The following is a 12994-nucleotide window of genomic DNA, read 5'->3' as shown; positions in this document are numbered from 1 at the left end:
CTGGAGGTGTTTTGCAGAACCTTCTTCCCTGCCTCAGTCACTGGACAGTCAGAGAGAAATTAAACACTTTCTTGGCCTCACCATGCTGTGCCAGTGTGATACCTTGGGGACTGGATCTCTGTAAACTCACAGGGTTAGCCATTTTAGTCTCTATCCACAAAAAACAATGAGAAGTCCTTGGCCTCATGGGTCTTTGCTTGTCCTCCAATAAATCTATTAGTCTATAAGGCGCCACAGGACTTTTCATTGTGTCTGTAAACTTAGTAATTCATAAGTTCCCAACTTTCTAACTGTTAGTAGCTGGACCTGAGGCCCCACCCCTTGTCCTCTCCCTTCGTCAAGGCCCTGCCACTTTCTCTACCTACTCCACTAAGTCACACTCCCGATGTTCACTGTTCTCACCGCTTCCCGTGTTGCTCACTGGATCATCTCCAGCTCCTGCTGCTCTGGGGCTGGGTAACTAGCTGCCGCAGCCTAACAAGGAACCTGCTTGTGGCAGTAAAGCTCAGCTACAAACCCCTGAGGGTAGACACGTTTGTGCGTCTTCCTTTTGCTTTCAGATCCCTTTTGTTCTCCCGCCGCAGCTGGGGGCTGTACAAGGCAGGGTCCCTTCACGGGGGTGTGGCCTGGGCCTCTTTGTCCTGTGTCAGGACTCCTGGGCAGGGAAAGGATCAGCTTTTGAGTCTAGGAGGACACAGCTGAGAGAGATGGGAGAGATAAGCCCCTGACCGATGTGGGAAGGCAGGATGCTAGGCAGGGACATGGGGGATCGGGTAGATGAAAGGGAGTGAGAAAAAGGGCACCCCTTCCATTGACTCTGGTACCCAGCACCATTTACAACTGCATCCCATTCATTGCCCAGGTGCTGAAGCTCAGGAGTAATCTGAGTCTAACACATGCAGCACATGATGCATTTTTCACTACTAGGAGATCTTTAGTCAGGCTTCTCTGCAGCATTATCTCTGTGTCCTGGGTGGACTGAGGCACTCAGAGGCAAACCAGTTTATCCCAAGCCACACAATGAGTCAGTACCGGAGCTGAGAACACGAACAGGTACTTTTGACAACCCATCACTGCTGCTGTGGTCATTGCTCTTCTGGCTCATATGAGATGCAGCAAGGCTATCTGGGTTCTGTGAGCTGCGGAGATTCACTCCTTAAACAGGAGGAATTTATTAATGAGACAGCTAAAAACTACAGCCACAAAAGCATGTTTCCACATGAATCAGCCTTCAGGCTTATCTTTCTTGTTTACTAGGGACCATGCACTGCTTGGACTCTATGCAGGGCATACAGACTAGGCACGTGCTGCAAGGAACCAAGGAACCACATCCGTGCACTCTGTTGCCCGAATGCCCTGTTATGGCCTTTCTGTAGCTCCATACTAAAACTAATAATGATCTGTAGCTAAATACTAGAACTAATAAATAGGAAAGAACCAGTAGGAGAAAGAGAAGCGGGAGGAAACCTGGGCTGCAGCAACCATGAGATCGTAGATTTCAGGATCCGGACAATAGGAAGAAAGGTGAGCAGTAACATACAGACCCTCGATTTCAGAAGACAAGACTTTGACTCCCTAAGAGAACTGATAAACAGGATCCCTCGGAAAATGAAGATGAAGGGGAAAAGAGTTCAAGAGAACTGGCGATATTTTAAAGAAGACTTACTGAAGGCAGAAGAAGAAACCATCCTGCTGCATAGTAAGAAATGCAAACATGGTAGGCAACCAGCTTGGCTTAACAGGGATATCCTTAGTCAGCTTAAACTTAAAAAGGAGGCATACAAGAACCGGAAAGGTGGACAGTTGACTAAGGTGGAGTACAAACATACGGCTGGAGAATGCCGGGAAGTAATCAGAAAAGCAAAAGCACAATTGGGACTGAAGCTAGCAAGGGAGGTGAAGAGTAACAAGAAGGGTTTCTTCCAGCATGTTAACAATAATTGGGCTATCAGAGAGCGTGTGGGACCATTACTGGATGAGGGAAGTAACCTAGTGACAGATGATGTAGGAAAAGCTGAAGTACTCATTGCTTTTTTTGCCGCAGTCTTCACTGACGTAGTCAATTTCCACATGACGGTCCCAGACAGTCCAGTATGGTAAGGTGGAGGGCAGACATCTGTGGGGGAGGAGCAAGTTCTGAGCTATCTAGAAAAACTAGGTATACACAAAGCCATGGTTCTGGATCTAATGCATCCAAGAGTACTGAGGGAATTGGCAGAAGTTATCGCCGAGCCTTTGGCCATTGTCTTTGAAGAATTTTGGAGATTGGGGGAGATATTGGATGACTGGAAAAAGGCAAATGTAGTGCCCATCTTTAAAAAAGGAAAGAAGGACAATCCAGGGAACTATAGACCCGTCAGCCTTACCTCAATCTCTGGGAAAATAATGGAGGGAATCCTCAAGGAATCCACTGTGAGCACTTTGAAGAGGGGAAAGTGATCAAAAGTAGCCAACATGGATTCACGAGGGGCAAGTCGTGCCTGACCAAGCTGATTAGCTTCTATGACGAGGTAACAGTCTCTGTGGACATGGGGAAGTCAGTGGATGTGAAACACCTTTACTTCAGCAAAGCTTTTGATATGGTCTCCCACAATGATCTTGTCCATAAATTAAGGAAATATGGATTGGATCCTTGGACTATAAAATGGATAGAAATCTGGCTTGACGGTAGGGCCCAATGGGAAGTGGTCATGGATGGCTCAATATCTGAATGGCAGTCAGTTTCAAGAGGAGTGTTTCAAGGCTCGGTTCTGGGTCCAGTGTTATTCAACATCTTTATTAATGACCTAGATAACGGACTGGATTCCACCCTCAGCAAGTTTGCGGATGACACAAAACTAGGGGGAGAGGTAGATACATTGAAGGATAGAGAGAGAATCCAGAGTGACCTGGATAAATTGGAGGACTGGGCCAAAAGAAATCCAAGGGTTCTGAAAGAACTCAAATGTGAAATTGCGGAGTTATTAACAGTGGTTTGTAACCTATCCTTTAAATCCACTTTGGTACCAAATGACTGGAAGACGGCCAATATAACACCAATATTTAAAAAAGGCTCTAGAGGAGATCCTGGCAATTATAGACCGATAAGTTTAACATCAGTACCAGGCAAATTAGTAGAAACACTAGTAAAGAGTAAAATTGCAAGGCACATAGAAGAGCACGAATTGTTGGGCAAAAGTCAGCATGGTTTCTGCAGAGGGAAGTCGTGTCTGTCTAATCTATTAGAATTCTTTGAAGGGGTTAATAAACATGCGGACAAGGGGCACCCAGTGGACATAATATACCTAGATTTCCAGAAAGCCTTTGACACGGTCCCACACCAAAGGCTTTTATGTAAATTAGGTGGTCATGGGATAGGAGGAAAGGTCCTTTCATGGATCGGGAATTGGTTAAAAGACAGAAAACAAAGGGTGGGAATAAATGGTAAATTTTCACAATGGAGGGGGGTAACTAGTGGTGTTCCCCAGGGCTCAGTCCTGGGACCGATCCTGTTCAACTTGTTCATCAATGATCTGGAAAATGAGGTAAGCAGTGAGGTGGCAAAGTTTGCAGATGACACCAAGTTGTTCAGGACAGTCAAAACCAAAAGGGATTGTGAAGAACTACAAAAAGATCTCAGCAAACTGAGTGATTGGGCAGCAAAATGGCAAATGAAATTTAATGTGGGTAAGTGTAAGGTAATGCATGTTGGAAAAAATAACCCAAATTACACGTACTACATGATGGGGTCAAATTTAGCTACGACAGATCAGGAAAGGGATCTTGGAGTTATAGTGGATAGTTCTCTGAAGACATCCACGCAGTGTGCAGCGGCAGTTAGTAAGGCAAATAGGATGTTAGGAATTATTAAAAAAGGGATCGATAATAAGACAAAAGATATCATACTTCCCCTATATAAAACTATGGTACGCCCACATCTCGAGTACTGCGTGCAGATGTGGTCTCCTCACCTCAAAAAAGATATATTGGCATTAGAAAAGGTTCAGAAAAGGGCGACTAAGATGATTAGGGGCTTGGAAAGGGTCCCATATGGGGAGAGGCTAGAGAGACTGGGACTTTTCAGTTTGGAAAAGAGGCGATTGAGGGGCGATATGATAGAGGTATATAAAATCATGAATGGTGTGGAGAAAGTGAATATAGAAAAATTATTTACCTTTTCCCATAATACAAGAACTAGGGGACACCAAATGAAATTGATGGGTAGTGGGTTCAAAACTAATAAAAGGAAATTTTTCTTCACACAGCGCACAGTCAACCTGTGGAACTCCTTGCCCGAGGCGGCTGTGAAGGCCAGGACTCTATTAGGGTTTAAAAAAGAGCTTGATAAATTTTTGCAGGTCAGGTCCATAAATGGCTATTAGCCAGGGATAAAGTATGGTGCCCTAGCCTTCATAACAAGGGCAGGAGATGGATGGCAGGAGATAAATCACTTGTCTTCTGTTCTCCTTCTCTGGGGCGCCTGGCATTGGCCACCGTCGGCAGATGGGATGCTGGGCTTGATGGACCTTTGGTCTGACCCAGTATGGCCATTCTTATGTTCTTATGTTCTTATGATGCGGTTCAACAATGAGAAGTGTAGAGTCCTGCACCTGGGGCGAAAGAATCCCAAGCATTGTTACAGGCTGTGGACCAACTCTCTCATTAGCAGTACAACAGAAGGGACCGAGGGGTTATGGTGGATGAAAGGCTACATATGAGTAAACAGTGTGCACCTGTAGCCAAGAAAGCTAACAGCATACTACGGTGCATTAGGAGGAGGATTTTGAGCAGAGCTAAATAAGTAGTTATTGTCCTCTACGTGGCACTGGTCTGGCCACATCTGTAATATTGTGTCCAGTTTTGGCTCCCCAGTATGAAAAGGATGTGGATTTACGGGAGCCGGATCAGCAAAAGGCAACAAAAATGATTAAGAGGCTAGAGAACAAGACTTATGGGGAGACGCTGAGATATTTTGGCTTGTTTAGCTTACAGAAGGGGAGACTTAGGGGTGATATAACAGCAGCCTTCAACTTCCTGAAGAGGAGTTGTAAAGAGGAGGCTGAGAAACTGTTCTAAGTGGTGTTGGATGGCAGTACAAGGAGTAATGTTCTGACGTTGAAGAGGGAGAGGTGTAGGTTACATATTAGGAAAAATTACTTCCCCAGGAGGGTGGTGAAGCATTGGAATGATTTGCCTAAAGAGATGGAGGATTCTCCATCCCTCAAGGTTTTTAAGTCCGAGCTTGACAAGGTCCTGGCTGGGATGACTTAGTAGGGGTTGATCCTGCTTGAAGTAGGGGGCTAGACTAGATGACACTGAGACCAAAGGTAGCCAGCAAAGCCATACGAGAGAGACATAGGAGTCTTCCCTCCCAGCTTACTGGTCTGATGCTTTATCTTTTGGGGTGATGTTGCTTCGTCCTGCCAGGAGGGCAGGGTCTCAATGACCTCCCAAGGTCCTTACAGCTCTATGAAATGGGTATTGCTAGGTGGTGGCCGGGTAATGTGCGGTGAGGTACCAACTATGCTCTTGTTACCATCCGAGTCTTTAACTGCTAGAGCACAGGGCTCCTTCGCAGCAGGCAGCCTGGGCCAGACTGATGGATGCCCCAGGGTCCTAAACACCCGAGTCTTTCACAGGGAGCTCCGTTGCAGCGGGCAGCCAAGATTGGCTGACGGGCGCCCCAGGAGACTGCCCGTGGAAGTGGCATGACTCTACGCTGGGCTCTTAGCAGTCTCACCTATGGCCAGGCTGTGGTAACCAAACGGTTAAAGTTCTTTTTATTGTGCCGGTTGTGTTGCAGTGACAGAAAGTAACAGCAGTCAGGCTTAGATCTTAACAAAAGGCTACTGTCTGCTTCTTACATGCTAGCAGAGTGCAGGTGTTAACAGGTTACATTACAATTCAATACCACGACATCTTAATACAACAGCATTTATCTATAGAGCTCTAATTCTTTAATTGTGCACACAAAATGGAGACCTGAATGTGGGTACATCTTACCCTCCTTAATATGGGTATATCTTACCCTCCTTGAGTCTCTCGATACCAGTGTAGCCAAACCAGGATTGGTCACTCAATTCCGCGGAAAGACGAATACGAGGTTGGGCGTCCCCAGTTGCGGACCTCGGGGGACAATCACCTGACCCGACAAGCGGGTAGTTGGTGGAAATGCACTCAGAGTCAGAGTGCTGTTGGGCCTATCTCTATACCCCCTGGGACACGTATTCTCTTTCTTATCTGTGGTGCCAGATCGTACTGGTCTGTCTTTTGTGATGCCTGTTTTTACAAGGACAATTCTTACTTAATTTGCACTTGTAAGACGGGAGATAAGCAATTTTGGGAGTACAGGACATTCTTTTGCAAGGGCGGAGATTCCTCTTCTGGGATGGCTGTGTGGGCGCATCAAATCCATCAATGCCAGTTGGGATAATTTCCTGAGACCCCCTTATTGACAGTTGGCCTGCTAGCCCTCTATCTGTGTTTTCAGTTCCGCAGGGTCACGATGAGCCAGCACATTTGGGCCCCTTTAGGAAGGCATCAAAGACTGTGCTGTTCAAATGCTGTTCAGTGCCCTGTGTGCTCTGAGGCACCTTAGAGGGGAGGCAAAAGCTGGTCTGTAGTGGGGAGATTTTGTCTGGCTACAACTTTAGCTTATTGACTATATCTATATCTATATCTATATCTATATCTATATTTATATCTATATCTTTCTAAGCTATATCTTTAGCTTAGTGACTTGGGCCAATTTCTCAGCTGTCACAAGTGAGTGCAGCCCTTCTGAAATCAGGTGACCTGCCCTCACTAGGGAATCCAATGATGAGAGAGCACCAGGCCTCTGTGGTGCTGCATAGCCACGCCAGCCAGGTTTGAGAAATTTGAGGTAAGGGCTGGCAGATTCTTGGGCTAGGTTCTTGGCTAAGTCATTTCCCTCCTTGCTGCCTCAGTTTCCCATTGGTAAAAGGGATATACACTCTCAGAGTAGTGAACTTTTCTTTGCATAGCACACACGAGGGGTGTCCATGTGCCATCTTCCCTTATAGGATACAGGAGAGGATGCCAGAAGGATTAGAAACAGCTGAGAAATAAGGCTGACATACCTCAAGCTGGTGTTTGGGCTGTCACTAGATTGTACCAAGCCGGCAACAAACAAAAACTTCTATCGCAATGCACTGGTTAAGTAGAAGCCATATTTGCAGTCTCCTTAGACATCTTGGCCCTAAGCTCACAACCCGGGTACTGCACATTGTGAAGTGCTGTGAGTGAAAACCAAACTGAACACAAATTGATTCCTAATCTGAAGGGGTCAATCTGCTATCCAGGTCAATACACACCTAATTTCTTAGGGCTTGTCCACACTGCAGGGTTTTTCCAAAATTACTAATTTCAACATCAGAATGTCAGAATAAGCACTTTAGAAAACAGTTATACTGTGAAAGCATTGCAAAACGGGGCGTTCGCACTGAGAAAGCCCAGTTTTGAAACAGTTCAATGCATTTTGGGCATGTATCCCATCACACCCGGGGTGTCATTCCCTTGCCAGGCGTTGTGGAGTGTCACCAGGAAACACAAGGTTTCCTGGGAATGGGGAAATTGGCCCATGAACTCCTTTTCTTTCTGGATTTCCCACCCCAAAATGTCCTGTTCCTTTGTGCTCCATTTGTGGTCCTGGCTTGCCAGCCTCTGCAAAGCAGCAGCCATGGATCCTGCATTACAACAAGGCATTGTGGCACAGCAACCACTGCTCCTTACTGCAGACGATGTAGGCAACACTGAGTGCAGGGACCGTAAGGATGAACTTTCTCAAAGACTGGTCAGGGGAAGAGGATGACAAAGATGAGGCACATGAGAACCACAACCTCCTCCTCGTCCACATTGTCAGAATGGTGAAGATTCTTCGTTAGCCATCACACATCCTGGCCACTGTGGCCTGTTGCTTCTGGGCCAAGAAAACCAGTGTGGAGTGGTGGGATCCCATTGTCCTGCAGGCGTGGGGTGATTACCAGTGGCTATAAAACTTTAGGCTGTGTAAAGCCACCTTCCTTGAGCTCTGTGCTGAGCTGTCACCAGAACTGCCATGCAGAAACACCCAAATGAGAGCTGATTTCTCCATGGAGAAGCAAGTTGTCTTTCATCTGTGGAATCTGGCTACCTCTGATTGCTGCTGCTTGGTCACCCACTGGTTTGGAGTTGACTGTTGGGAGAATGCCGATGCAGGTGTGCAGGGCAATCCATTGTGGTTTGCTGCGCTGGTTTGTGATGCTGGGGAATGTGGATGAGGATGTGCCTGCCTTTGCAGAAACGCCATCCCCTAACTGTGGTGGGGTGGTAGATGGGACCCAATATTCCAATCCTCACCTCCCTCCACTTTTCCTCAGACTATATTACCCATAAGGGGTACTCCTCAGTGGTGATCCAAGCACTTCTAGATCACAGAGATCATTTCATAAACATTAAAGCTGGGTGGCCTGGGAAGGTGCCTGATGTACGCATTTTCAGAAACAGAGGTCAATACCAAAAGCTGCAGGAGGGCACTTCCTTTCCAGATTGTAAAAATAAGTTTGGTAGTGGAGGTGGAAATGCCCATTGTGACCCTGGAGGACCCTGCTTACCCCTTACAGCCCTGGACCATGAAGCCTTACACCAGGCAGCTAGTCAGCAACAAGAAGATAAGGTCAACTACAGGCTCAGTGGATGCCACGTCGTTTTGACCATATGTCTGGGTGCTTGAAGGGCAGGTGGCAGATCTTATATGGGAGTCTGGATCTGCTTCAGCACCATATCCCTGTGCTCCTGGCCATGCGTGTTGTCATAACAACCTGTGTGAGAGCAAGCGGGGGAAGCATTTGATGAAGCCTGGAGTTCAGAGGGTGAGTACTAGCAGTTAAAGACTCAGATGTAATAAGGCTCACAGACCACTCATTACTTGGCCATTGGCTAACAGTGGCTTAGCAAAAAATGTATTAATAAAATGCAGCGCTTGCGATAATGGATGGCTACATAAATGTTTACAGTCACTTAAAAAAAAAATCTTTACCAAGCTTTCCTCAAACTAAAATACCCATCTAAGGAGGTGAAGAAACAGATTGACAGAGCCAGTTGGGTACCCAGAATCCACTAACTAGAAGGCAGGCCTGACAAGGAAAGCAAGAGAATACCACTGGCCATCGCATACAGCCCCTTCTAAAGCCTTTCCAGCACATCAACAGGGATCTGCAACCCATCCTGGACAACGATCTTTAACTCTCACAGACCTTGGGAGGCAGGCTTGTCCTCGCCTACAGAAAGCCTGCCAACCTTAAACGAATCCTCACCAGCAGTTATAGACTACAACGCAGTAACTCTAAATCGGAATCAATCCCTGCAACAAACCTCGCTGCCAACTCTGCTCACATAATCACACCAGCAATATCACCACAGGGCCTAACATCAACCACACTATCAGGAGCTCTTTCACCTGCACACCTACTAATATACCATATGCCATCATGCACCAGCAGTGCCCGACTGCAATTTACATTGGCCAAGCTGGACAGTCTGTACATAAAAGAATAAACGGACATAAATCAGACAACAGGAAAAGTAACAGACAAAAACCTGCAGGAGAACACTTCAGTCTCCCTGGACAGTCAGTAATAGATTTAAAAGTAGCAGTCCTACACTAATACAATACAAAAGAAAACAAAACAAAAATAAAAAATAAACTGCAAAGAGAAAATTCAGAGTTGCAATTCATTTGCAAATTTTACTTCATCAACCAAAGATTTAACAGAGACTGGGTGTGCTTGGCCCATTACAAAAGCAGTTTCTCTGCTTTGATGTTCACACCTCCACATTAGTATCTGACAATGGGAAACATCCCCGTGACTGAACTGACTTGCTATTTGTTACTTTCCTGTGCATTGAGTAGACGTTTGAAGAGAACTACCCTCAATGACACCAAGAGTTCTTTTTTGAGCTGTAATACCTAACTGAGACGTCATTGAGTCATAGATATAATTGGGATTATGTTTTGCAATGGACATTACTTTGTCCATACCATGTTGCTTCATACGTTGGGATTTAGTCAAAGCCCTCTTGGGTCTCCAAGGTCTAACTCCTCCAACCCCTGGCCTTACGTCCAGTGGGAGTCTGTCTCTCCGATGCAGCCATAACCCTGCAGCTGAAGGGTCCCCGCTGCCAGCATTGTATTTTACTCCTGCTTCAGTTCCTTCTATCTCTTCCACTTTCTTTTTGAAGGGTTGAGTCAACACCCCTACCTTCTGTTCCCACTTCTTCAGAGATTCTGAAATTTTAGCCAGAGTGGGTGGGGATGCAGCGCTGCATTCTGCCAGAAGCTGGGAATGGGTAACAAGAGAAGGACAACTTGATGATTACCTGCTCTTTTTATTTCCTCTGAAGCACGTGGCATTGTCCACTGTTGGAAGATAGGATTCTCATCTAGATGGACCATGGTCCTTAACTAGTATGTCCCTTTGGATGTTTTTATATAAAACCCATTTGTATCTGCCCATGGTGGTAACTCAGTAGACCCAGCTCCCATCTCAGAGCTGAGATAGTACTAGCGTGTATCTCTTGCTCTGTTGAGTCGATAACAAAGAATATGTGCTGCAATTTTTAAGCTCAGCCAGTGTCCCTTACCAAAAGCAACAAACAGTTCTGTAGGTTTTTTGTTTTTGTTTTTGTGAAGCTACAGGCTAACACAGTTACCCCCCAGAGACTGTTAACAGTGTCCTTTAAATGCCTTGCAAAAAAAAGTTAGAACATATTTTCTTTATTAAAGCTGAGTGGGTTTAATGTGTCTTTAATTTATTTCTTTTGTGTATGAATTGGATACAGTTCTGCTGTCAGCTAATTCCTCAGTTATCTGACAAAAAGAACAGAGCTATCAAGAGCTGAAGTAACCCCTGGAATTACGGTTAAACTGCCCTCCACCCACCAAAACCCAGAACTGACTCTCTTAAAGCAAATCACAAGGGGAAGGAAAGAGAGGAGTGAGATTGTCTGAGAAAAAGGCAGAGCAGGGATGGCCCTTTTTGGAAGAGCAGTGGCAAACTGCAAGGCCTTCAGGTAATGTTACAAGCGAAAAGAGAGGTGGCAACTCAATGAGCACACATAGCCCCTTTCCCCAGTTTGCTCATGCTGACCAAAGTAATAAGGTCTTGAAAGGATTCCGTGCTCATTCAACTGTCCTATAAGTGATTCCAGAAAGAGGCCTCAGCACTACGTCCCCACCCAGCTCTACAGGGAGCTTCGTCTCAGCACGAGCAATAAATATTAGGTTCTTTTATGAGTAAATAGCAAGAGCAGCCTGTCCCGGATTTGCTTCGTCCTCACCCCATAGATGATGGGGTGCAGCACGGGGGACGCCAGAAGGTGCATGTTAGAATTGAGAATGAGGACAGGTAGGGGCACAAAGGAACCAAACCTGTACATGAGGGAGGAGAACAGATCTGGAATGTAAAAGGCTAAGATGGATAAGAGGTGGGCTCCACAGGTCCCAAAGACCTTAAGCCGGGCGTCCTTTGTGCGGAGCTTGAAGATGGCCCAGAAGATAAGAATGTAGGACACAGAAATTAAAAATATATCAAGGATGGTCACAAAGAATGTCACAGGGGCACCATAGTCACTGCTGATGCTGAAGTCAGCACAGGACAGGGACACCACAGTTATGTGCTTGCAGTATGTGTGGGGGATGATGTTGGTTCTGCAATATGGCCACTGCCTCGCCAGGATGGGATATGGCAACACAATCAAACTACCACGCAGTACTACTGCCAGGGTAATCTTGGCCACCATGCAGTATGTAAGAATGGTGGAATGTCTCAGGGGATGGCAGATGGCCACGTAGCGATCAAAAGCCATGGCCACAAGGATCCCAGACTCCATGGCTGCAAAGCAGTTAATGAAGTACATCTGGGTGAGGCAACCACTAAAACTGATCTCCCTGGAGTTGAACCAGAAGATACTCAGTGTTTTGGGAACAAAGGATGTGGACAGGACCAAGTCAGTGACAGCCAGCATGCAGAGGAAATAGTACATGGGCTCATGGAGGCTTGGCTCCTTCTTCACAATGAACAGGATGGTGCAGTTTCCCAAGAGAGCTGTGGCGTACATTGTGCAGAAAGGGATGGAGATCCAGACATGAGCTGCCTCCAGGCCAGAAATGCCTAGCAGGATGAAGGTGGAGGGGTTGATGAAGTCACTTGTGTTGGAATCTGACATGGAGTAGGCGAGAACGTGTACAACTCTGAGGCAGAAGTTTCTCCTAGAAGTATTCTACGTTCCCTGACTTCCAGTATCTTCATAGACTCTAAGGGGAGGGTCTCAGGACAACTGCCTGGATGGAGAGACAAAGTAAATATGAGACACTACATGCAGTACTGGTGAAACAAATTGCTCTCTCTTCACACCAAAAATGACATTTTCCTCATTCAGAAACGTTAATTATGAACAACAGAGCCTACTAATGCCAATTCCAAATATAATGGTCCTCCACGTGTCAATAATCCCAACGTGTTGTGCTGTGTAAAAACTTAATAGGTAACTGCAGGAAACATGAGTCTGAATACCAATTACCCATCATTGTTCCTAATGCAATGAAACCCAGCTAGAGAGCCCACGCAGTGAGATCTCCCCACTAATTCACTTGATCAAAATCTGAGGGTGGAAAATATCAACACCTTTGGCAAGACATGTGCTGAGGGAAACATCCCACCTAGAACACACCTCAGAAAAAAGACCTGAGTGTTCTTGATAGCTCTTTTTGCTGTAGTGGTTCCATCAAAGACAACGTCTGGATATCTAATGAAAGGGATGGAAAGTATCCTGCTGTGGACATTTGTTTTGTTTGGGTCACTCTGCCTGTAGAAAGGACATACCAGTTAGAAACGGAGTTTCTGAGACAAGTTATGGGAGTGGGGGAAGCTGCCAAGTGGGAACAGAATGAAAATTCTGGGACTTTTAATTTGGGGAAGTGACAATGAAGAGGGCACATTACAGGAGAAAGAAGTAA

General features: G+C 45.9%; 1 protein-coding gene across 1 annotated transcript; it reads right to left on the bottom strand.

The window, feature by feature from the left end:
* Positions 1 to 11256: 11256 nt before the first annotated feature.
* Positions 11257 to 12204, bottom strand: LOC142002144 (olfactory receptor 52M1-like). The gene has a single exon (XM_074978006.1). The coding sequence runs from the start codon at positions 12202 to 12204 to the stop codon at positions 11257 to 11259; it is 948 nt and encodes a 315-aa protein (XP_074834107.1).
* Positions 12205 to 12994: the final 790 nt, after the last annotated feature.

This window comes from Carettochelys insculpta, chromosome 1, assembly GCF_033958435.1.
Source record: "Carettochelys insculpta isolate YL-2023 chromosome 1, ASM3395843v1, whole genome shotgun sequence".
NCBI classification, from domain to species: domain Eukaryota; kingdom Metazoa; phylum Chordata; order Testudines; family Carettochelyidae; genus Carettochelys; species Carettochelys insculpta.
This window is presented reverse-complemented; position numbering and strand designations above follow the sequence as displayed.

Coding starts and splice junctions, on each gene's coding strand:
- LOC142002144 (XM_074978006.1), bottom strand. CDS start 12,204: ATGTCAGATTCCAACACAAGTGACTTCATCAACCCCTCCACCTTCATC.